Source organism: Rhipicephalus microplus, chromosome 7 (genome assembly GCF_043290135.1).
Source record: "Rhipicephalus microplus isolate Deutch F79 chromosome 7, USDA_Rmic, whole genome shotgun sequence".
Classification (NCBI taxonomy): domain Eukaryota; kingdom Metazoa; phylum Arthropoda; class Arachnida; order Ixodida; family Ixodidae; genus Rhipicephalus; species Rhipicephalus microplus.
In genome coordinates this window covers 10141780-10167252 of record NC_134706.1, presented here as the reverse complement: position 1 = coordinate 10167252, position 25473 = coordinate 10141780, and the positions used below count along the sequence as shown (strand labels likewise).

Here is a 25473-nt window from a genome sequence, read left to right as displayed (position 1 = left end):
GTAAGGCAACTAAGGGAACATTGTCATCACCGCCATCTCTCCCGCATTTTGTCCTCAGTTTCGAGGCCTAGCCGTAAAAGCTCGCTCCCGGTTCAAGACAAGAGATGCGCCGAGCATGACGAGTGCCATCGTTGAACACGCGCCGCATTAATTCTTCTGGGACCAGACTCGAGATTACCGAACGAATGCCATACAAAAGAGAGAGAACTTCACGCAGACGATTCACCATTAGCAGCAGCCATTGCACGGCAAGCATGTGTGACACGCTTATTGCACGTTTGTGCACCAGCGTCGCGTAGACGACACTGCGTAGACCACCCAATCTTCTCGTCAGTGCAAGCCACATGACAATGCAAGCCACCTAAACTATGCGCGGGTGTGGTTGCGACCATGCGATATAATTTGTTTACTTAGGTGACAAAATAAGTGGTATACTAATAGATATTTCGATGAAGGTTCCTAGAAGATACTGTTCAATATGTATATCATTTTGGGTACCTGTGGCTGTGCTGTTCTTCTCGTTTATTTATTTATTTATGTATGTATTTATTTATTTATTTAATTCGCTCGCAAAGTTCATAAAGGCGTTACAGAGAAGTGGGGGGGGGGTGATACAAAATCAATAAAAATGCAAAAAGCAGTACATTGAAACACAACAAAATAATAAGAATGAATGTTCCTAGAATGCTGAGCTATTAGAGGTTTGCGACATAATCCGCAAGTGCAACCTTGAATAATGACGCGTTGTTGTCGCCGCTTTTCATGTCACCAACCAAGTGCCATGAGCAGAGGCGTGACGATGTCGACAGACGGAAGTTCTTTCGTCTCACTGAAACCACCCGCCGCTTCAGCAGTTCAAGCGATGGCGGAAAACGATGCATCGTGAACATGTCACACCTGAACGCACTCGCCGGGTGGCGTATACTGTCCGTCGGAGACATGATTGCACCTGAAATGTTCCTCTTGATCCGATTGTTCGTGCACTTGTAAGCGACAAAGTATCCCGCTGCGGTCGTCTAGTGGTTAAGATACTCGGCTGCTGACCCGCAGGTCGCGTGATCGAATCCCGGCTGTGGCGGCTGCATTTTCGACGCCGGAGAAAATGTTGCAGGCCCGTGTGCTCAGATTTGGGAAACGTTACAAAACCCCGGGTGATGAAAATTTCTGGAGCCCTCCAGTACGGCGTCTCTCATAATCATAATGGTGGTTTTGGGATGTTGAACCCCGCATCATTATGTAAGCAACACAGTGATAACCAGATCTGTCCTTCGAATACGTGGAGTTTTCTGCCATGACAGTCACTTTTTATCCGGAAGAGGTGCCTATTACACACAGTACATGCATGCATACCAAGTGTACATCTAAACGACACGTGCCGACCTAAACACGATGCTGAGAAAATACCTTCGACCCCTGCATGCAGATCACTCGAACAAGGGTGCTTCTGTGAAAAGGTGTAATGGCGTTACATTCTGGCATGCATCACCTTCGGCAGCTTTTAAGATGAAGTCATGTATATAGCTGTAGGACACTTCGTTTGTTTTCGAGCGAAAAAATGTGCCGTGGAGATTGGCCAAATTAAGCACCAACACTCCCCAGTGATTTACTAAAAATGAAGGAGGAAACACACAGGCAGGAAGCACAAATTAAGATCGGGCACGACGCGTCGAGCGGATGCGGGTAACAGGACAATACATGCGCGTTTGAAAAGGCCCATCCTAATGAAATGAAAAAAAAGAAGGAGATGCTAACACTGTATTCAAAAGGAGTTTAATGATTAGCTGTGGTTCGAAATTTGGTCTCCACTGCGTAGTGTGCTGAACAACCTCGCTGGTCATCGACCGTCGCAGAGTGGAATGGGTCCTCAAACTTCCTGCATTTGTCCCTTGAAAGCAAAGAAGAGACTGTTGTAGACTGCTTCGGTATTTTTCTGGATAAAAACAATACAATAGACCATTATAACCACTCGTCTCGGCTACTTATCGAGAAGTATAACATACACAACGAAGGCGCAGCAGTTTTTTTCAGGTGTTAGAGGGTCTGAAAGATCGAAGTCAGATGACGTAGTAAATGTTTTCACGTGTACGGAAGTCTCTCGATTTGGTGACATCAGTAAGTTGCGCCATATCTCAGTGGCGGCAACAGAATCCTGCCGTGACTGGATGATGATTAAAGTGAAAAAAGATCACCGCCCAAGCACTCAATACAGATAGTGAGCCAGCGAAAGCTGAAACATGCGGCTCCGGTGTTTAGCTGTGGGCTCAACTCTACGCTGCACTGAAGTCTTTCACAATTATTGGTTGCATGTTCGTGCTTCTTTATGAAGGTAAACACACGTTTGGCTTGGGTTTACCACACGGTTTCTTTCACGTGCCGCACATTGTGCCTCGCATGCGCCACAGTAAATAGGTGATAAAAAACAAGCTTTTGTGATGGGTTTGAGCGCTGGACGACCCACTCGTTACACAATTCGCATTGTGCGACGCCTGGTTGTCCCGTTCATAATTCAAAAAGCTTTACTGCTCATATTAACGCGATTCATTTCCCGACATCCAGCCTGCCTAAGGTGAGTTTGGAAACGTGTTCCAAGCACTAGCGTGGCTTAATGGTAGAATACTGGGCTCATATGCAGCGGATCCGGGTTTTCGAATCCGATTGTGTCCTTGATGTTTTTTTTATTTACTGGGTTCCTCTCTTATTTCTTACGATACTGGTTACGAACACCGGCGGCGGCGGCGGACAACTATACTGCACTGCACGTGACCCGTGTTCTGATCTCAAAACAGCATTCGCTGTAATTGAGTTCTAGCATAATGTTTTGTTGGTTCTTCGCTCTATAATACCCGCGGCCGATTGCAGGACTCAGATTTTTTCATCAGACGTATCGCATTGGGCTGTTTCTCATCGAGTCACGGCTTGGATTTTCGGGCAGCGCATATTTATTGCGCGGAGTTGACCTGACGCCGCTCCGGCAAAGGCCGCTCGCTTTGTTGTCGCGAAAACCGGCATCTCGCCGTCGTGCGGACTCGCACGATCTGACCAAGCGGCCATTTCGGATGACCTCGCACCGTGCAGCCGCATTACGAATTCGCTCGTATGCACAGCCGTATCGTTGCGAAGAAGGATGGCGGTCGCTCTGACTCATCATCGAAATCAGAGCAGTGCGTCCGCTTGGAAAACGGTGCCGATCCGAGCGTGTTCGTCTTCCACGTGTTCCTCGGTCGGGTATTGCGAGCCCTCCGCACAACCCGCCTCACCTTTCTCTCCCATTCCATTTTTTTCCTTCTTTTCTTCTTCTTCTGGCATGCTGCTATTTCAGCGACGTCCAGATTGCGTGCGGTTGAGCTCTCTCTCCACCGAGCGCACATTCGTGGAGCGGGAAAAAAAAAAACTAAAATGGGGAGCCATAAAGGGCGCAAGGGTTGTAAGGGAAGGGGAACAACACGTCGCGGATATCCCGGCGCCACCATCAATCAGCCAGACGACGCTTTGCAGCCGCTGCCTGAAATTTCGAATCGTCCTTTTTTTTTTGTCTTCCCCATTCGTCGTCCCTCCTTCCCTGCCTTGTCTTGTCGAGACCGCGTTCCAGTCTGGCCGCGTGGAACATTGGCGGGGACAATCGGGGCCCCTATGAACAAACACGCGTACCCAGAAACAACAGACACCCGAGTGACGAGGGAAAAAAAGAGAAAGAACGACACGGTAATAACTGAGAAGGACCTGTGTGCTCTTCAGACAGCTGTGTAAATGGTCGGAGCAAGGGTGAGAATGATGAGAAGCTCCGAGCGACGGGTGAATAAGTTCTGACAGTGGGGGAGCCGACTGAAGGTGCGTCAAGCGAAATGGGAATGGCATGCTGATTGTGAGGTACGTGTACTACGTATACGGGAGGTACGCGTCCCTGAATGAATGGGAATGAACGTTATCCATTGTCCCTCGAAAGTTCCTGCAGGATTAAAAAAAAAACGGTTGTTACAACTCCTCAATTAACTGGCGGGAAGTCGCTGTCACTGCGAATTAAAAAGAAAAGAAAATGGGGTGTCGGACGAAAAGCGGAAGTGCTACGAACGCGATCATGGGTATCGTGTGAAGTTCTTCCTGAAGGATAGCATTTAATGCTCATCTGTAATTCATGCCGTAATTCACGCCCTCAAACTGCAACAACTTAACAGAAACAACGCCGTTCACATTTTGTGAAGTGTGTTCTCTTTTTTCGTCGTCCCAATTTGACACTGCAAGTTTCAATGGCATTCTTCCGAATTATATTCCCAATGCTCACCAATTCATGAAACAGATAATTACGTAAATGAGAGCGTGAAAGGCCTTATTTGTAGTTTTTAATTGAAGCCTACTAATTATCATTTGAAGAGAAATAAAATAAATTGAGCAAGATAACTACTTGTTGGTGTTAATAAGTACCGAGCCCACAACCTCATAACTGCGTGTCCACCCCGCCACGGTGGTCTAGTGGCTAAGGCACTCGGCTGCTGACCCGCAGGTCGCGGGATCGAATCCCGGCTGCAGCGGCTGCATTTCCGATGGAGGCAGAAATGTCGTAGGCCAATGTGCTCAGATTTTGGTGGAGGTTAAAGAACCCCAGGTGGTCGAAATTTCCGGAGCCCTCCACTACGGCGTCTTTCATGATCATATGGTGATTTTGGGACTTTATACCCCACATCTTAATCAATCAATAACCGCGTGTCTGATGCTCAGCTGAGCTTGAGCCACGTTGACGGCCGTCCCCTCGTCCACTTGATTGGGTGTTAGTGTACGACTAACCCCGGGTGTGTTAGAATGGCCAATAGTGGCAAAATGGCGAATTTTCGCCTGCTCACATCACGTGGCACGTGATCTTAACAAGCCAGGAGCTGACCTGTAAACCCTCGCGTGCTATACCTATTATTACCTAAAGACGCCAGAAGTACTGGGTTTACGGGGTTCTTAGGACTTACAGGGTGGTGATGAGTTGACAGATTTTTTTGGTCCTATTCCAGCTTGTAACGCCTAGAAGATACATGACTATAACTAGTGTTCAAATAGAGCAACAAATTCTGTACTCAATGCTTTTCTTGGCTTCATTATGCTGTGTCTTCCAAAATAAACGCACCTCTTGATTCCTTCATTTTTTTTTCAATGATACTTCGCAATTTTCGCATCTCAGCCCGCCGTGGTGCTGTAGCTGTTACGGTTCTCAGCTGCTGACGCAAAGGTTGCGGGTTCGATACCGGCCGTGGTGGTCGGATTTCGATTGAGCTGAAATGCCAGAGGCACGTGAACTGTGCGAAGTCAGTTCATAGTAAGGAACACCAGGTGATCGAAATTCCCGGACTCCTCTACTATGCGGCGCCTCTTATAAACATATCATGGTTTTTGAATGTTCAACTCCAGATATTATCATTGTTTCGCGTGTCGGGGTCTAATATAAGTGCCGATCATATGAAAAAAAATATTGCGACTAATGAAACTTTCATGTTTTTTTCTCGCAGTCACACACTCATACCAACCGTTATTTCCAAGCCCCATTTTGAAATTACTTGACTGTAAAGAGAATCCAACCACTGGTGCAAACTGACAGGGTAGTTCTCCACAATGTCCATATTTATTAATTTTAATTAATTAATTAATTTGTTCTTACCGTCAGCTACAAACAAACATTGAGGAGGAATGAAAGGGAGCTATAGACAAAACAATAATAGATACATAACACTAAAAAACACATTTAAAAGCTTCTAGGAACAGTGGCACAAGTATCTGTTTAGACAAGAAACAGCCAATCCAAATAAAAATATATTTTTGCGCTGAAAGTGTCAGGCTTCGTGTGCACTACAATCGTAAAAAATTCTGAAGAACAGGTGAGGTATAACCATAAAACTTGAACAAAGCAGCTTAGGTGTATTGTAGCATACACACATACGCATGTGGATATATAGTAAATGTATTGACCATGTACCGTATTGGTTTCTTCATACCAGCTCCCAAAGATAGACTACCGGCTTCCCAGGGTAGCTTACTTGGTAGTGTAAGTCCTGCATTTCCCCCCCTTCTAAATATTATTCCACATAGTACACTAAAAAAAAAAAAACCTGATAACTCTCCCTCTGAAGTCTGAAGTATCGTACATGGTCTCTTCTTCCCGTTTTCAAAACAACAACAACAACAACAACAACAACAACAACAACAACAACAACAACAACAACAACAACAACAACAACAACAACAACAACAACAACAATAATAAGAACAACAACAACAACAACAACAATAACAACAAAGCCATTTTTACAGAACATTATTTTTTCCGAAATTATTTCAAATAATAGAACGGTGCTCCGAGACACCGTCAATGTGGTCGCACTGCAGTTAGCGTTATACTTTTGAAGTGTCTCTTTCAAACCATTTTATTTTACTGGTCATATTCAACAACGACTAACAATGCGAGGAATCGTCCGTTACGAAGTCAGAGTACTGTGTTCATATGGTGGCAGGTGTACACTAGCTTGCCGCTTTCACGCTTTGATTCCGCATCAAAGCACCAAAATATCAGCAGCCCTTGTCTAACTTACTTGATATCACTGCCTTCTACTACCGAGCAGAAAATATGGGTCCAGTGAGTGTGTATGAGCAAGGGCTGCCAACTCCGCTTACAATAAGAGGATTTTGACATCTGTTTTCACAGAGTGGCTTGCACAATTTTAACGCGATATCGTTAAATAGGTCGTTTCGCAGAAATTCCGCCGTCGATGTCGGCGTCGATGGTTGAGAGCGAAAAATCATCTTTGCGCGACCGTAAAATCGAGAAAGATGCAAATAAAGTAAATAATAAAAATTGCTGGGTCTGAGTAGGGAATGAAACCGGGTCGTTTGCGGGGTTTAAGTGGGTGTTCTACCGCACAGCCCCGCCTCTGCTTGTGGGTGCAGTTAATATAACTTCCACTGCTTGGTAATACAGTGAAAGTAACTATCACGCTATACAAACACACGCGTCCTGTATACGCGCTTCGCAATAAAACAAAACATGAAATATTTTCGTAAAATTGTGTGGTATGACCGTACCTTACCATCCAGAGTGGTAAGAGGAGATTATCGTGATGACTTCATAGTTTTAAACCCAGTCGCGCACTACAGAATGCTCCCGTTACTGCACCCTTAAGGCCACGTAGTGGGTGCATAGCAAGTTCAAAAAGGCTTCATGCACTAAGTGTATGAAGTACGCACTAGGAACAGAATATCACTATCAAGTTCAACTCCTAAATAAGGGTCCCTCCTTGCTCTCTCCCCCGAGAAAAGTTCTCTGCACGTAACGTGGTTTTCCATGGCCTCCGGGATCGGAAGCATTAGAAACTTTTACGACCTCACTCGCATTTGCATGGCCTCCGTGACCGGGCCTCCAATCACGGAGGCAATGCAAAGTGACTGTGTCATATAATGGCGTCAACAGGTGAACTCACTTCGTGTGACGTCATAGTGACGTTGCAAAAGTTGACTATCTGTGGCGTCAGGATGACTGTATATGGTGTGGTCACCACGTGACCATGTTTTCTGGCATCACTCGAGTGGACGCTACCGACGTGAGACGCCGACGCCACCAACGGTCGGCTTTCGCATTTCATTATGCATTTAACCCTTTCGTCTTACTATCCTCAAACTTCTCGTCGGTATCTAGCGAGACACGACGGTAGCGTGCTTTGCTATGCGTGGCCGAGCATGTACCGCTGCAGCGCCGTGCAGGTTCGTCGCATGCAGCCAGGAACCGGGACGAATCGCTGCGCTGACCTTTTTTTTTTCGAGCAGCCTCGCATTTATCACTTCTCTCCACCTTCACCGGAGGTGCTAGACGAGCAGTGTTTATTCTCTTCCGAGCTGTCCGGAAGTTGCGCCTCTTTGCTGCCTTCTATTTTTTACCCACTATTCCTCGCTCCGCTAACTTAGACAAATGGGAGATGTCGGGTCGGCCTCTCGAGACGGACCCCTTTAAGAGCAGCCCTCGTGGGGTGGAATATAAAAAATAATGTAATTTACCCTTCTTACGCCTTTGAGGCTATTAAATTTTGCCATTCACCCTTTAGGAATGTTGTTTTTCTTCGTTAAAAAAAACGAAGATGAAAGTGTTCTCCCGCTATTTATTTTTTTTTCGTCCTCCGCTCTTGCAATCTGATTTATATACATTCCGTAGGGAAACAGCCGGTTGTATTCGCGCAGCGCCCAGCAGAATCTCCCACTCGAGGCAGCTTACGGTTCGTAGCGCGTCAAATGATTCTCGCGCTCTAGGGAAAGAATGGCGCGTGGATTATCGAGCAGCTGCCGGGCTGCACCGATATAGAACGAAAGGACACCGAAGGGAACAACGAGATGAAAGATCCGGGCAGGAAAGGCGCGTTTCGTATAAGAGCAAACAATGCGCCTCCGCCTATGCCGCACAACGAAGTCTCGAAAAAAAAATGCAACGGGTGCGAACAGCATCATGGGAAGGCGAGGGAACGTCACCGATGCGTAATAACGATTACTGTTTCGTCAGGGTGATGGCGTTATTAGAGGACGCATCCGTGGAGCTTTTTTTCGGCTGGATACGCGGGCTTTGCGATTCGGGGAGCAGTAACAGAGGGCGCTGCTATTTCGCAAGTGAAGCGGGGTCCATGCGAAGCGAGTCGCGGAGGATTCGCCGATGCAGAGCTGCCAACTCGAAATTAATTCTGCCAGACTCGAGCAGTTTTGATTTGCACGTGGAAATATTAATCTAACAATATCCGAGGTTTTACGTCGCTATACCACGACATTATTATGAGAGACGTCTTTGTGGAGGGTTCTAAAATTTGGACGATATTTCCCCCAAGGTGTACTAATATCGCACACTACACGAGCTTCCACCATTTCGCCTTTATCGAAATGCGATCACCATGGCCGAGATCAAACGCATGCCCTTCTGGAATAAGAAAATCTAGCTAGTCGAGGAAAATATTTCAAGTTTTTGCTTTTACATTTCTGAAAATTTTAAGACGAAAAGCTTAGGCGTCTCGTCAAACGTGAAAACTGACCTTCGGAATCGGCGGAGTCAGCACGATTGAGTAAAAGAAGCATGAGCTTGTGATGACGTCACGGTACGACGTCACGGTATGACGGTCAACGGTGTGCCGATCATGGAGCCCGTGCAAATCCACGTTAGGTGCCAAAAGCTTACATTGCCTCCGATCTCGGAGGTCATGAAGAATCATGTCGGGTGCGGAAATATCTTGGAGAGGTGAGGGAGAGGATCGATACATTGATTGAGTAAAAAAAAGGACATGGCTTTCACCTATGAGTCGTCTCAGGTGAATGTGTAAGGAAAAGCACGATGTTTTTACAGACCAGATTTGTTTTAGGACAACACCAAATTACAACGCCCTCGGCTACATTTCAACTATTTACTTTAGCTTATTAATGGTACATTGTGCAGTCGTCTGGCAGCGCTAGATAACTGGCACAGCCTTTTTTCGGTAAAAATTGTAAAACTAGTCTTCATCACCTCTACTACAAGTTTATTTGATGCGATTCACCACGTTGCACTCCGTATACGTATAGTTTCAGAACTTTCATTTGCATTATGATTTTTGTGTTGAATTCAATACTTCAGAAAAAGCTACCTGAGTTGCTAGAGCGGCACCATGTTCTCATCACGCGTAATACATCTCATGCGAAAGATGCATATCTTTTTCCAGGTTTCATCTTCCGGTTTACTTAGCAAGATTTGCTGTGGTCGCTGCTCGAGCACGGTAAACTCGAGCTTAATTCTTCAAAAAACAAACAAACAAACAAAGCAGTAAAATATTATAATCCCCCTGCTACTCAAACGGCACCAGTGCATTTTTATTTATTTATTTATTTTTATTTACATTTCACCTACATCGCCGTGAGGCATTACGTAGGGGAGGTACACATAATAATTTAACTAAATAGTTTTCATTCAAAACAATAGATTCAACAAATAAAACAGCACTCAAAATATTTTAAGAGAAAAAAAAACACTCGAATATTGGTGAGTGAAAACAACGTCACAGTCATGCATTTGAAAACACGCACACGCTTCGAGACAGCAAACCATTCTTAGTGGCAGTGATATTGTAGGAGTTGTTACAATGAAGAAAAAAAGGATTCATTATCAGTTTCATTGACGAGATCATCCGGTAGACGGTTCCATTCCTGTATTGTTTTTACGAAAAAAGAACTACCGAAAGAGTGGGTTTTGTAACGGTATTCTAATATTTTTCGTGAGTGGTCCAGACGATTTGAGACGTACGTTGGTGTGAACAGATAATCAAAAGGGTTAATGGCATTTCCATTATAATATATACAATGAAGAAATTTAAGCCTGAGTTTCTGCCTCCTTACCATCAGTGTCTCCCATTTCAATGCTCGTTTCATTTCTGTGATGCTTGCAAAGGAATTATAGTTGTTGCTAACAAATCTGGCTGCTTGGTTTTGAACTTTTTCCAATGCGTCAATCAAGTATTGCTGATGGGGATCCCAGATTACGCAAGCATACTCTAAAATAGGTCTTACATACATGAGATAAAGGGTTTGTTTCACGGTCTGTGAAGCTTGCCTAAAATTTCTGCGTATGAAGTATAGCATCCGGCCTGCCTTGGTCACAGTTATGTCAATGTGTTTATTCCACTTGAAATTGTCGGAAAAATAGACGCCCAGGTACTTATAATAGGATTCATTGCTAATTATTGAATTATTGATTTCGTATGTTGTGTCTAGTTTACTAATCCGGTTGGTGAATGATACACAGCAACATTTACGGACGTTTAGACTCATTTTCCATTTTTGGCACCACGTTGATATTCGGTACAGATCGTGCTGCAGAATTTCAGCATCCTTGTGCGATTTAATCACTCTAAACACTACACAATCATCTGCGAATAACCTAATGTGAGAGGTAATACCATCGACTATGCTATTAATATAAATCAGGAAAAGCAAAGGTCCTAATACGCTTCCCTGTGGTACACCGGACGTAACGGTTAGCGCAGATGATTTTGATCCGTTAAGCACTACGTTCTGCTGTCGATCGTTTAGATAGTTCTTTACCCAATTGATAACTTTAAGGTTTATGTTTGCAGAGAGCATTACAAATTCTAACAGATTGTGTGGGACGGTGTCGAAGGCTTTGCGGAAGTCAAGGAACACTGCATCTACTTGAGCGCCACTGTCTATAGATTGTGCGATGTAATGCTGGAATTCGACTAGTTGAGTTACGCATGAGCGTCTATTTCTGAAACCATGCTGAGATGGAGTGAGGAAGTTGATTGACTCTAGGTGTTTAACTGTTTCGCTGTATATGATGTGCTCAAATAACTTACAGCAAATTGCTGTTAGCGAGATGGGTCTGTAGTTTTCGACAAGCTTTTTATCACCTGATTTATGAACCGGGATAACGTTTGCAACTTTCCAGTCATGTGGGACAACTCCAGTATTTAGTGTAATTTCATATATAACGCATAAATACTTTGCAATAACGCTGTGACAGTTTTTAAGAACAAATGGTGATAAACCATCTGGTCCAACTGCTTTAGTTGTATCTATCTGCCGTAACAAGCAATCAACACCAGTAATGTCAACCTCCACGTCTTTCATGGAAGTCCACGTGACTGGAAGCGCCCCCACATCGCCAGGTGTGCTTTGAGTAAAAACTGATTGGAAATAGTTGTTAAAAGCTTCAGCTTTTTCTTCATCGGTGCACAAAGTATCACCCTCCACGGTCAGAGCAGGAATGCTTATATCGTCTTTTCTAGTTTGTTTAATATACTTCCAGAACTCTTTCGGGTTTTGCTTTAACCTATCGCCTAATTGGGCAAAGAAAGTATCCTTCCTTGTTTTTATTGCCGATTTCAGTGTCAGGTTTGCATGCCTAAGCTCTTGTTCATTAGACGTGGTACTCCTATCGCGAAATTTTCTGTACGAACTTCGTGCTTTCCTAATTAACCTGCGAATGTCTTTATTAAACCAAGGCTTTTGTTTTGTTCTCTTCTTCAGAATTCTGTTTGGTACATGAGCTTCAACTGCGTGAAGTAGCTTATCACGAAAATAAGACCACCGAGCTAAAGAGCAACGACTTTCTGCCAAAAGCAAGAATGTTGGGTAATACGACTCTAATTCTGCAGAAACAGAATCGTAGTCACCTTGTTCATACAGGAAAATTTTTCGGGGTATTGCCTGTGCTACTTGGCAGTATTCTATCTTTAAATCTGCCACAATGGCCTTATGGTCACTTATACCAGGAATCACCGACACAGTAGAAACAATATTTGGGTCATTACATAATATTAAATCCAGAATGGCATCATGTCTCGTTGGAACATTCACATATTGACAAAAACCAAACACTCTCAAGAATTCGCCGAACAAAGTATACACTGACGACCTGTTTTGTGTACCACTGGTTATCCAGTCAAAATCTGGTAGATTGAAATCTCCACTCAGGAGTACACTGTCTGGAATTAACTGTACCATTTCAGGAAGCAGTGTCATAGGAGTATCACCACTGTCTGGTGGTCGATAAAAACAACCAAACACGACAGTATTTCCCTTCGGTAAAAAAAACACGGCACCAAACTGCCTCGGCAGAATTGTGGAAAGAAACTTCCTCGCTAGTCCACTCGTTCGCTACAAGAATAAATACGCCCCCACCAGGGCGATTTCTATCTTTCCTATATACAGTGAAGCCATGTGGCAAGACCTCAGTATCAGGTATCGCACTGTCCAGCCAAGATTCTGTACCCATAATAATTTTTGCTTGAGTAGTTACCACAAGGGACGCAAAGACGTCAACTTTATTATTAATACTTCGACAGTTCACAAGAAGCAGCGGTATGCGCCCGCACGTGTTTGAAGTATCGATTCTTCCAGTTCTGCGAGGACTGACGTCACGTCAGTCGGCTTCTTGTGATCGCGCATGTGCATGCAGTGGGACAGGTTGGTTCATTTCACTGTCCCACACGAACGTCTTTCCGTTGATAACAAGCTTATCATAGTTAAGGCGCACTCGGCATCCCTTGCTATCTCTCTTTTCCCTGGCATAGTTCCAAAGAAGCCGTCGTTTTTCGCGAACAGCATGACTGAAGTCTTCGGATACACTAAAAGAGGTGTTCTTAAATTTGTAAGCATTACGCATAACACTTTCCCTGGCTTTCCACCCCGAGAAGGTTGCGACGATAGGCCTAATGCGCCCCTCTGTGAAGGCCCCCAGCCGGTGAGCTCTTTCTATCGGAATGTTACTAAGCTTGAGCACGTTACTGCAAATCTCTTCAACCAGGCTCTCAGATTTTTCCCATGTTTCTTTGCGCTCATTGTCTGGCACACCAAAGAAAACTAAGTTTAACCGGCGGCTCCTGTTTTCGAGATCGTCAAGCTTAGCCTCTATCTTTCTTTCGGATATTTCAACAATCTTAATGCGCTCCTCGATTACATTTGATTTTGCTATCACGCTGTCTATTTTCTGTTCCAGGTCGGCTTGCTTCGCCACTGTTTCTGCAAGTTTAGTAAGCATGGTTTTCTGACTACTTTGTACATCCAAAAGGATCTTCTCAATGTTCGCCATCTGCTCTTTTTCGGTTGAGTTCATAGGGCCTGGGTTTAGCTCTACATCCCCTGAGAGTAGCAATAGAGCCTCCCCCAACAAAGAACAATCATTGCAGATTAGCACCCAAACAGAGTCAACCAAGTATTTGCAAACAGTGTCAATGAACAAGCACAACTTCTGTCTATCAATGGGGCACGACACTCTTACAGGCATCACATTACTCGTGTGATAACATTTTGCGTAATTCAAATAACAAACCTGATACATGAAGCAACGTAAGTTCGTGCCCAGAAGAAGAGTGCCGCACCCCAGTCGACGGCTGCCGAGATGCTCCCTTTTATCGGCCTCGTAAGGCGGATCCGGAAGCGCTCCCCGCCACGCAGTCATGTGGCCTGTCCGCAGTTCAAGCACGGTATCAGGCGTGTGAGCTCGCATCAGTGGATGGCAAGGAAGGGCGCACTGCACATGCGCCGTAGCCGCCATCCAGGGCTGTGGGGTAGACTCAGCCGCCGCTCCGCCGATGAACGCCGCAGCAACAAGGACACCGGGCAGCACCTGATACATGAAGCAACGTAAGTTCGTGCCCAGAAGAAGAGTGCCGCACCCCCACACGGAAAGACGGAACGTGAAACACAAGTGCCGACTCTCAACTGCACCTTTATTCACATGCGCAGACCATAAATATATATGCCCACGTGCGGCTTCTCATATAACAAATCCATACATAAGTGTATGACAACCGGTGTGAGCAACCAATAAAAAAGCACATAAAACAACAATATCTCTACCCATTCAAGCGTATGATTTCTTCATCTTGCAAGGCTACAGAGTGGAAGCTGATGCATGATTCTGGGTCTCTACTCATGTGCCAAGCCTGTATAATATCTCGAGTTGTCTGGTCACGATGCCGTGACTCTATGCTGGTTTCACTGAACTGAGGTTCACATCCACATTGCCGACAATGCGCAGCCATATGCGATAGGCCATCGCTACGTACCTAACATTAACATACCTTCCTGTCTGGCCTATGTATGCGGCGTCGAATGACAGCTCGGGGATTCGGTGATCAGCACCCGAGGTACACTCAGTTGCTTGAGATCGGTGCTTAACGTCACAACCTACATTATTCTTTGCCTTTTTAGGGGCGAAGCTCCTTAAGGCATCGGCGCTGCGTCCCCTGTATGGAGCCACCTGTCGTTTAGTTCTTGCAGTGTTCACTAGATGGCACTACCATCCCCTGTATGTAGCCACCTCTCGTTTAGTTCTTGCAGTGTTCACTAGATGGTGGTACTTGTAGCTGATGATGATGCCGTAAGTGCCGTAAATGGCAGAGAACTTAAGCTGAAAATTTACCTTTTTTCCATTAAGATAGAATTTATCGAAGTAGAGGCATTAGGCCAACATAAAAAAAAAGGGAAAAAAGATTTTTTTTTTTTTTGTCGAGCCTGGTGGCATACTTGTCACCACCCCGTTATAAAGGGGACGCTCATAGCATCCATCCATCCATCCGATGAAAAGATGCAACATGTTATAAACTAGACGGCGGTACTTGTAGTTGATGATGAAAGATGCGAGATGTTATAAAATAGGAACGATGTCACATATGGCGCGTGTCATTGGTGAAAAGCAATCGTTCGATTTAATTCGGCGACGTACGCTAGGGGGAGCGTTGTAATAAAATCGAGTGGGCAAAATGTACGGAGGATTCATGGTTTACCACGTTTACCTCCGGAGCTTCGCCCACTCATCATCATTCTCTTCGTGGATACGGCAGCACTTTCTTTTTTAATTTCTGCTTTTTGTTTAGACGACGGCGATTTCCTCGCGAATTCCTCGTAAGAAGCCACACCCACGCCGTATCTGCCAGCAAAGCTTTTTTAGCCCATACTATATATAGCGCTATGCTATGTCCATGCTATGGACAAAAACTGCTCCCCGGCAGGTGTCTCTTAGAAAGGCGTTCAACTGTATGTCTATAGGAGGGCGACAGATGATTCCACTATGCTCTAGCGCCACCACTTATCTCACTTCCGTATGGAGAAGCGACGAACATGCAAGGTGCACATTCCAACATAGCATAGCATACAAGAACCAAGTGAATATATATATATATATATATATATATATATATATATATATATATATATATATATATATATTCAATAAAGCTACAAGCGCCCTGCAACAAAACATTCCCCCTGAACGAGCTTCGTTTATATACCTTCCACCCCTTTTTGGTGCCGTAGCATCGCCTCTTGAATGAGAAAAGATAGACTTGATTGATGAACCCAGGCGAGGGTAATAGCAGAAGCCTTTATCTCATCCCCGCCTTTTTTTTCTGGTTGTTAGATTATTTTCCTCCCCTAGACGTTCCATGGCTGGCACGAAGGTTCTCTGGATCCACGGCTTCGGAGCGAACGGCTTTCCTATAGATTCCTCCGCAGAGCCAGCTTCGCTTAGGCAAAGGAAATCTTCACTGCGTGAACAGAATCAGGCTGTAATGTCGGAGCTAAAAGAAGAGGAAAGGCGCCAAGGCTTGCGTCTCCGGCGGGAGCTGGAAGTGTTTCTCTTGAAAGGCAAAAGTTGAGCATTGGCCATTGAAAGGTTCGTGCCCTCAAGTATGCGTTCTCTCAGCGAGGTAAACAGAGACGAGGCGGACGAACAAAATCTGAACTGTAAAGATAAGCAGATGCTGCGTTCCCTCCCCAAACCCCACCCTAAAAAAAAAAAAAAGAGAAGTATTTGATGACGCTAAAGGAAATACGTATAACGAGCAGCCTGGGCCCATAAATGCCAGTCCAAGTCAATGACCTCAAGGGTCTTTGAAGATGCCTCTTGCGGCCATCAGGTTTTTGTTTCTTTTTTTCGCTTCGCAGCCGAAGGTGATAGAACGAAACTCGTGCGGCGCATAGAACATTTTGAGATGCCTCGGTCGATATTCCTCTCCCGAAGACCGCCGACGCCTTTTCTTTTTCTTTTTTTTTATGTATTGTCTCCGCTTTGGGGTCATCATCTATGGCAGCACAACACATTTGTGCCCAGCAGGGAAGCCGACCAACCAGACGCTGCAGTTTGTACTCTTAGCGCACTCGGCGGGCATAAAAGGAGAGCGCGCATTGGCTGTGGTAGTTCGTGCTAGATTGCTCCGAGGGTATATTATATTCATTTTGTGTTCGCTGCACCAAAATGGCTGTGATTGTTTCAAGTTTTTTTTTGTCGAGCAGCAACGCGTGGATTTACAGGCTTCGCACGTGCGCTACATCATAAGGGGCCCTCATGCGGTCCCGGTGTAAGCACGTCCTTTTCACATTGATGCCCCGCCGCGGTGGTCTAGTGTCTAAGGTACTCGGCTGCTGACCCGCAGGTCGCGGGTTCGAATCCCGGCTGCGGCTGCTGCATTTCCGATGGAGGCGGAAATGTCGTAGGACCGTGTGCTCAGATATGGGTGCACGTTAAAGAACCCCAGGTGGACGAAATTTCCGGAGCCCTCCACTACGGCGTCTCTCATAATCATATGGTGGTTTTGGGACGTTAAACCCCACATATCAATCAATCAATCATATTGAGGGTGGGGATTTAGAATGGGCAATCGCGTACGCTATGCTCGGAGGGAAATAATATGATATGGGGTTATACGTGCCAACACCACGATATGATTATGAAAAGCACTGTGGTGGAGGGCTCTGGGAATTTCGACCAGTTGATGTTCTTCAACGTGCGATGACACCGCACAGCAAATGGGCCTCTACCAATTTGCATCCATCAAAATGCGACGGCCACAGCTAGGATAGAACCCGCGACTTGTTGTCGGGAAGAAAGTACCTATACAAAATTGCCCTAAAAAAAGAGACAACATAGAAGGTCCACGCACAAGCCCAGACTAGAAAGTGAAAGTTCATTAAATAAAACACCACCACCACCACCATCACCAAACGACGACGACGATGACAACAACAACAAACATCATGTGGTGACGTAGCCATGCGACATCACAATTATGGCACAGATTACAAAAGTTGTGGCTTCATTATGACCCTATTAGGACATTACTGTGACGTCACGTCATGGTATGACGTCATCAAACAACACCGCCCCTTGGTCAAAGGTGATCCGATCACGGAGGCAATGCAGAACCAAGTTTTATCGTTTTTTTTTGGATACGAAGCAGCTCAGGGTCTGGCTCAATCCGGTGTGACCATTTACTGCGCATGTGTGTGTCGCCTCGCAACGCCGACACAGGGAGCGTCTGCTAACCTACGCTCACTACCCCCCTCTGTTTTAAATGCAAAGCATTTCTTAGTGAACTTCAGCGACTTTGAGCGTATCTATCTATCTATCTATCTATCTATCTATCTATCTATCTATCTATCTATCTATCTATCTATCTATCTATCTATCTATCTATCTATCTATCTATCTATCTATCTATCTATCTATCTATCTATCTATCTATCTATCTATCTATCTATCTATCTATCTATCTATCTATCTATCTATCTATCTATCTATCTATCTATCTATCTATCTATCTATCTATCTATCTATCTATCTATCTATCTATCTATCTATCTATCTATATGTCTGTCTATCTATCTATCTATCTATCTATCTATCTATCTATCTATCTATCTATCTATCTATCTATCTATCTATCTATCTATCTATCTATCTATCTATCTATCTATCTATCTATCTATCTATCTATCTATCTATCTATCTATCTGTCTGTCTGTCTGTCTGTCTGTCTGTCTGTCTGTCTGTCTGTCTGTCTGTCTGTCTGTCTGTCTGTCTGTCTGTCTGTCTGTCTGTCTGTCTGTCTGTCTGTCTGTCTGTCTGTCTGTCTGTCTGTCTGTCTGTCTAGCCACTTACATTTGGGTGCTCTCGTGGTCACCCCCTTGGCTTAACTTGGCGGTGAACTAAAATTAGCATGGGAGGGTAAGATGGTTTGACGAATATGACGCGCTGGTCAAGACATGAATAATGTCACAATCCCGTCGCGTACGTCGTCAAACATTTCCCGCCAGACAGAGGAACATATCCACGGGCTGGTACGTGCCACTGGTTAGCGGGTATGTGCCACAGGTGATTGACGCTTAGTATCTGCCCAGGAACAGCGAGAACACACATGGGCAATTTGAACACGCGAGTGTTAAGAAATACCCAAAATTGGTAGCGTCGACCCGACAAATGCAAAGAATAAATGTCAGGGTGCCATCCGGAAGTGAACCTGAGAATTATGCGTGGCAATGAAGCATTTTACCACAGAGCTACGCCAGGTTTCGCAACTACTTTTCAAATATACGGTTATCTTCGTGAAACGTCAATAGGATTTGCAGTGCTGCCTACCCAATTTTATAAACATTACATATGTACTCCTTTGATAGAGCCGTCACGTCGGGTTAACGTAAATTGCGGTTGTTTGCCACGCGCTGAAGTTGATTGATGTAGCAATGTCCAGGGCCAGCATTTTCGCGAGCATCAGCGCTTTATATCAGCTTCTGGTGTTGCTAATACACATTTTACAGTTGGCATCGTTGCGCTTGAGCAAAGAACTTGCTATATAAACATCTGCAACACTTCAACATATGTCTGCGCGTGCAACATTTGTACATATATTTAGCGTCATTTCATGACATGTTGCTCGACAAAAAAATTTAAACATAGTCACCTTCCCTCCGCATGCTTCGCATTACGTCAATTATCAGGTACGTGGGATCTGCCGAATTTTCATCTAGGCAGTTCTCTACACGGTGTTTACACCCCCTTTGCGCAAGCGCATCCCTCCCCATCTCTTTCCTCTCAAACGCTTCTTCCTCTCTCGCTTCGCATCACCAATGATGGAGGCGGAAATATTGTAGGCCCGTGTGCTCAGATTTGGGTGCACGTTAAAGAACCCTATAGGTGGTCGAAATTTTCGGAGCCTTTCACTACGGCGTCTTTCATTATCATGCGGTGGTTTTGGGACGTTAAACTCCACATATCAATCATAGCAACACCAATGCAGGCAACGTCTGCTAACGAGTTTCTAGACTGAAAAAAAAAAATAACTGACTGCTCACGCTGCACAACCGTCCACTGGCCACATCGTATATATGTATATCTCCGAGGCAATACCATTAGTAGATTACTCTTGTGCGTTGTTAAACAATGAAATTTCGCAGTGTGGGCGTTAACTGAAAGCGAACGGGCTGCGGGTCTCTGTGTCCAATCGGAGTCGTCAGTCTCTCATTGCCGAATATAGCAGCGTTTGTCATTCTCCAGTAGGAAACACCGGTGTATCACTGCGTGCTTTTGCGCCTCTCCGGATTTCTCTCCTGTGCAATGCCCCGGTGAACGCCAGCGTCAACGTCGTCACCGCCGTGTAAGTGTTAGCAGCCGCTGCTTCGCATCTGCTCATGGTTCGCTTAGAAGGTGGAAGGCATAGTTCTTGTTTCATATTCCGCTTTTATCTGTGTGTTGTTTGGTGCTGCACTAAACGTGCCCCTTTGCCACTTGCCGCTACTGCTATTTTTCAATAAGTTCAGCCCTCGCTTCACGAAGAATGCCAGCGTAGCGTAAACAGGCTATGAATTCGGTGACTCCGTCAACTGATAGATATAAAGAGAGGTAATTAGTAATTATGGGTGAAATATTGTGTCGTGAATGAGTGACCTTTTTATAGATAAGACGATGAAAGAGTGATTGCGTATTAATGCGTTTGCTCATTTTGCAATATGTATGCCAGTGGTACAACTTACCATGTTGGTAAACTATCTGCCGCTTATTTCGATCTTGACTTGGTAATGTTTTCGCAATGTACTCAAAGCTGCTTTCTAACACCGTCATTACTTAGGGATCAGAATACTAGACTGCATAAATTTATTTCATGAAGTGACGGTTATTGAATAAAACGGCCCAACAAGAAAAAGAGACAAGCACCTTTGAGTAGACCTCCTAACATATCTCCACATATGAAACAAACCACCATCAAATATGCCAATGCAGTATGAACACAGAAACAAGCTGCTTTTTGCTGTCGCTGTCCCTTCTGTTACAGTCTCTCCACTCGCCTTGTTCAACCTATGCATTGATTGAATCTGTGGGGCATCGTCAAACATTAGCGCACATTCATAACGACGTTTACCAATGCAGGGCTCTCGCTTCCATTTCGCTTCCTCTCTTAGCCTTCTTTAAGCTTTCCAAACTTCGTGCTCAAGTTTCCGTAATTGGTTTACAGTAACAGAGTTTCCCGTGCCGGATGGCTGGTGGGCGTCTCGTCTGAAGCAGGGCCCAGAGAGCGTGACATCGGACACCCTCGTTTGGTGAGGAGCCGAGGCAGATCGCTACGCTCAGCCAACGCTGTTTGTTCGAGACGGCGGCCGAGAACGGGCCTCGTTTCAGCCTTAGCGAAGGTTTTTAATAAGCGCTGACGTTATTATGATTTCCCCCGCACGAGACCACTTAGAAGCGCGCGCCTTGCGTGCAATTACAACTCGGGTTACCTGTCCACTCGTGCTGCGCCCACTTCCGGGTATAAAGTTGCACTATTGCACAAAAAATATAAATAAACAGGACGCGCCCTATCGTGGAGGTTTTCCTCGTAGGTGTAGAAGCAACTGAGTCATAGTTACCAACCAATGGCCGACGGCTACACTGCGGTGAACTATAGTTGAACATGAAAGATAAGCTCTATGACCCTCGAGCACCAATAATACTGAGATGCTACGAATGTGAGGTCTCGAGCTTGTCTTATCGCATGCAGCAGAGTCTCGGTATGGTAATTTTCTAACTCGTTCAATTTGCCGATGCAATGCCAGTCGATGTTGACCAAGTTGGGGCTTTAGAATGCAGTGGTGTTATATAGCGTAGGTGCCTGTCATATACAGGGTGCCCAGCTATCTCTAGCCAAAGTTTACAAATAATCCGGCACACGCGATTGACAACGAGATCGAATGCATGTTTCTGAGTGTTGTCTGTAGTGAGTCAAACTGTTTTTGTGTTTCTGATTAAGTGCTTAGTCAGGACTCTTTTATTAACTAACCTATTAATTAACGAAAATGGGCCAGGAATTATAATAAAAAACGTTGCTCACCGATTTAAAAAACAACGTCTGACTAGACAGTATAGACCTTTATATTACCTGTTAACTTTCGGTGTTTTTCTGCTAACTACAATTGATCGTGAAATAAACACACACAAATAAACTCCCAAGGATTTCCCCGAGGGTGAACATGGTTAAGTGCGAATACACGGGTTGATGCTATGAGGGGCATTTATTAATTCGCACTATTAAATTCATTCATCACACTATGGTGCCTTTATGGTGTAATGGTTCCTGGGAATCGCAATTTGATCACACGGGGGAGTTTACGTTAACTCACTGGCGAATGCCAACGGATTTTAACTTTACTCCCCCTCACGACCCGCTCTCGACGGGAGACTGAGAGAGAAGGCGGGCGTGCGAGAGAGAGGGGTGCGCGCGCAGCTGCAGCGAGCGAGGAGAGCGGAGGAGCAAGCGAAGGGGGAGAGTGACGCGCGCAGCGTCGTTAAAGATATAAGGCGCGTTACTGACACCGATATCAGCGTCGCGTCCGTGGCTTATTCGGTAGAGCGTCGCGCTGCGGCCCGCCAAGTCCTCTTTCTTTTAAAGATAGAGAGAAGACTGCGGACGCCGCCGACGGCGGTTGATGGTTTGGGGTCGCTTATAAAGTGTATTCACACTTAAAACACACGCTACGAGCCAGCCCTAGCGTCAGTGCACGCGATGGTTCTAGCGCTCCCTGGCGTTCCGCGTACGAACTGTCATAGCATTTTCCTGATTACGCTATCTCGACAGGACCGCGACGATGGGGGTAGCTTTGCGAGGAACCCGGTCTGCTATCGGCCACAAAAGAAATAATCGTTGTCGTGGCTACTTATCGCTGTCACGAATTGTTGCGGGGGAAGTGTATCGTTGGTACGCGGAACGTTAGAAAGCACCAGACTCACTCCAGTGCGTTTGTTACGAGGTACTTTTTTGTATTTCGCGGGCATTTATAGTTAGCAGGAAAACACTAATCAAAAACAGACAAAACGTTAGAAACTGTTTAATAGGATGTTTTGCAAACCAATCTACATCATTCTCATAGTATTTTTTGCTTACTTTCTTTTCTTCGAAAGTTAGTCAGTTAAACGGGCTTAAGTATATAAATAATCAAAACACAAAAAGTAGTCTGATTCACTCCAGGCAATGGTCAGCAACGCGCGTTTGATCATGTCGAAATATTTTTAAATTCTGGTTGAAGATAACTAGGGCACCATATATATATATATATATGAGAGGAACAGGAACCTACGGTGTGTGTTTGGCTCTACTGAATTGTTCGCCTGAAATGCCTTCAATAAAATTCGTTTATCTGAATCTGGTTGAATTGTCGTACCACGTTAATGTGTTGTTGTCTCACGAAGGAACCGGTATTTATGAATTTTGACACCATTGCGAAATCTCGTCGAATTGCTACCTTGACAAGAATATGACATGACGACAGAATGTATTTCATATATTGCGATTGGGGACGAGAACGAAAAGCAGTTGCAAAGGCAAATGATTTTCTTTATTTGCTCTTGGATTTACCTTTTCCGTTTTTTACAGCACACAAAAATGACTACTGAGCGTACAGTAGGCATAAAGCGACAGTACCAGAAATTTCTTGGCGCTGTAGTAATGATGAGTCAATTCCATCAAGTCCAATTTTAGGTGTCTCTGTCATTATCTTAAGTAGGCATGTTTACAATACGGAAGACATCGGAAATGTGCTTGCCTGAGCTCGCTGGTTGCACATAGCGAGGGTGTTTCAGCCAGCTACTTGGACGAGGACAGGAGGGGTGACGACACACCGCTAAACTAGCAACTGAATCGCTTTCGGTCCTTGTCCAAGTAGTTGGTCAGTTTCTAGTCCAGCGGAGTGTCGTCTCCCCCTCTGTCCTCGTAAAGGCTGTTGATCAGTTGCTATAGTCTAACCGTGTGTCGTCTCCCCCTCTGTCCTCGTCCAAGTGGTTGCGCAGATGCTATAGTCTAGCGGTGTGTCGTCTCCCCCTCTGTCCTCGTCCAAGCGGTTGCGCAGTTGCTATAATCTAGCGGTGTGTCGCCTCCCCCTCTGTCCTCATCCAAGCGGTTGTTCAGTTGGTATAGTCTAGCGGTGTATCGTCTCCCCCTCTGTCCTCATCCAAGCAGTTGCTCAGTTGCTATAATCTAGAGGTGTGCCATCTCCCCTTCTGTACTCGTCCAAGCAGTTGCTCAGTTGCTATAGGCCAGCGGTGTGCCATCTCCCCTTCTGTCCTCGTCCAAGCACTTGCTCAGTTGCTATAGTCCAGCGGAATGTCGTCTCCCCCTCTGTCTTCGTCCAAGCGGTTGTGCAGTTTCTCTAGTCTAGCGGTGTGTCGTCTCCCCCTCTATCCTCGTCCAAGCAGTTGCTCAGTTGCTATAGTCCAGCGGTGTGCCATCTCCCCTTCTGTCCTCGTCCAAGCAGTTGCTCAGTTGCTATAGGCCAGCGGTGTGCCATCTCCCCTTCTGTCCTCGTCCAAGCACTTGCTCAGTTGCAATAGTCCAGCGGAATGTCGTCTCCCCCTCTGTCTTCATCCAAGCGGTTGTGCAGTTTCTCTAGTCTAGCGGTGTGTCGTCTCCCCCTCTGTCCTCATCCAAGCAGTTGCTTAGTTGCTATAATCTAGAGGTGTGCCATCTCCCCTTCTGTCCTCGTCCAAGCAGTTGCTCAGTTGCTATAGGTCAGTGGTGTGCCATCTCCCCTTCTGTCCTCGTCCAAGCACTTGCTCAGTTGCTATAGTCCAGCGGAATGTCGTCTCCCTCTCTGTCTTCGTCCAAGCAGTTGCTCAGTTGCTATAGTCTAGCGGTGTGTCATCTCCCCCTCGGTCCTCGTCTAAGCGGTTGCGCAGTTGCTATAGTATAGGAATGTGTCATCTCCCCCTCTGTCTTCGTCCAAGCAGTTGCTCAGTTGCTATAGTGTAGCGGTGTGTCATCTCCCCTTCTGTCCTCTTCCTAGTGGTTGGCTGGAACACCCTCATTAGAAGATATCGGCTCGTTATACAACGCGGCAGCTGCAACGCGCCTGAAGTAAATAGACATTTACATTAACTGTAGCAAAGAAGCCTTGCAGTCGTGTTGTGAGATGGCGTTTTTTAACATACGCCCAAAGTTGGGCGCCAGCAGAATAAATTTTCGTTGCGACACCCAAATGCTCGTCGACGTTAAACTATGCTCCTATAGTTCACAGCGTTGCGATAAAAGGGCGGGACTCGTTTAGTGATTGAATGAGAGTTAGCCGGAACTTCGTGTTATCAAGATGTGTGATCATGCTTGCTGCGCATTAACAGTGATGTGCAGATGAATAGCGTTAAAAAATCTACAAATTCTCACGCCGCTGAAAAATTCCGGTCAATTTACTTCGGTGTAGAGTTTCAAACAACGGGGTTAACACATTACAATAATTACTTCCTCCCGGGCAGTCGCTGCGTGATGTTTGCATCGGAGGCGGAAACGGGTCGTTCGAGGAGGCAAGATAAAAGCGGAGCGGCGAGAGACGTATCTTTCCGGCTCCCTAAACACCTTTCAGAGCACGCCCCATTAGGGCAGTGATTGAATACGGCTCTTAAAAGCGGCGCTGACAAAACGCTCGTTGATCTCTCCCGCAAACGCGGAAAACGAGAGCGGCCAATGAAAAATGTAAATGATACAAAAAAGGAGTGCTCTTTCCACGATGATCGAAAGCGGCGATCACAGGACGGCCCATATAACCTCACTCCTCTGCGGGAAAAGGGGGAGGGCAGCGCAAAACGGATGACGTATCTACGACCCCTCGCCTCGACCTGGGTTGAGCGTTGTTTTATTTGACAGCGGACGAGGTGACAAAAAAGCGTCGAAGCAGTTTCCCGGATTTTCGTGT

General features: G+C 45.5%; 2 protein-coding genes and 1 pseudogene across 2 annotated transcripts in view; 1 reads left to right on the top strand and 2 right to left on the bottom strand.

The window, feature by feature from the left end:
- The window catches only part of LOC119179422 (uncharacterized), a 109102-nt gene that overhangs the window by 62549 nt on the left and 21080 nt on the right, over positions 1-25473 (top strand). The window lies entirely within an intron of this gene.
- On the bottom strand, positions 5158-12850 carry LOC142767170 (uncharacterized; annotated as a pseudogene).
- On the bottom strand, positions 12908-14122 carry LOC119179421 (uncharacterized). The gene has a single exon (XM_037430488.2). It carries the CDS (start codon positions 14120-14122, stop codon positions 12908-12910), a length of 1215 nt encoding a protein of 404 aa, XP_037286385.2.

What these genes read in the sequence shown, in the direction of transcription:
- LOC119179421 (XM_037430488.2), bottom strand. Translation starts at nt 14,122, where the DNA reads ATGTATCAGGTGCTGCCCGGTGTCCTTGTTGCTGCGGCGTTCATCGGC.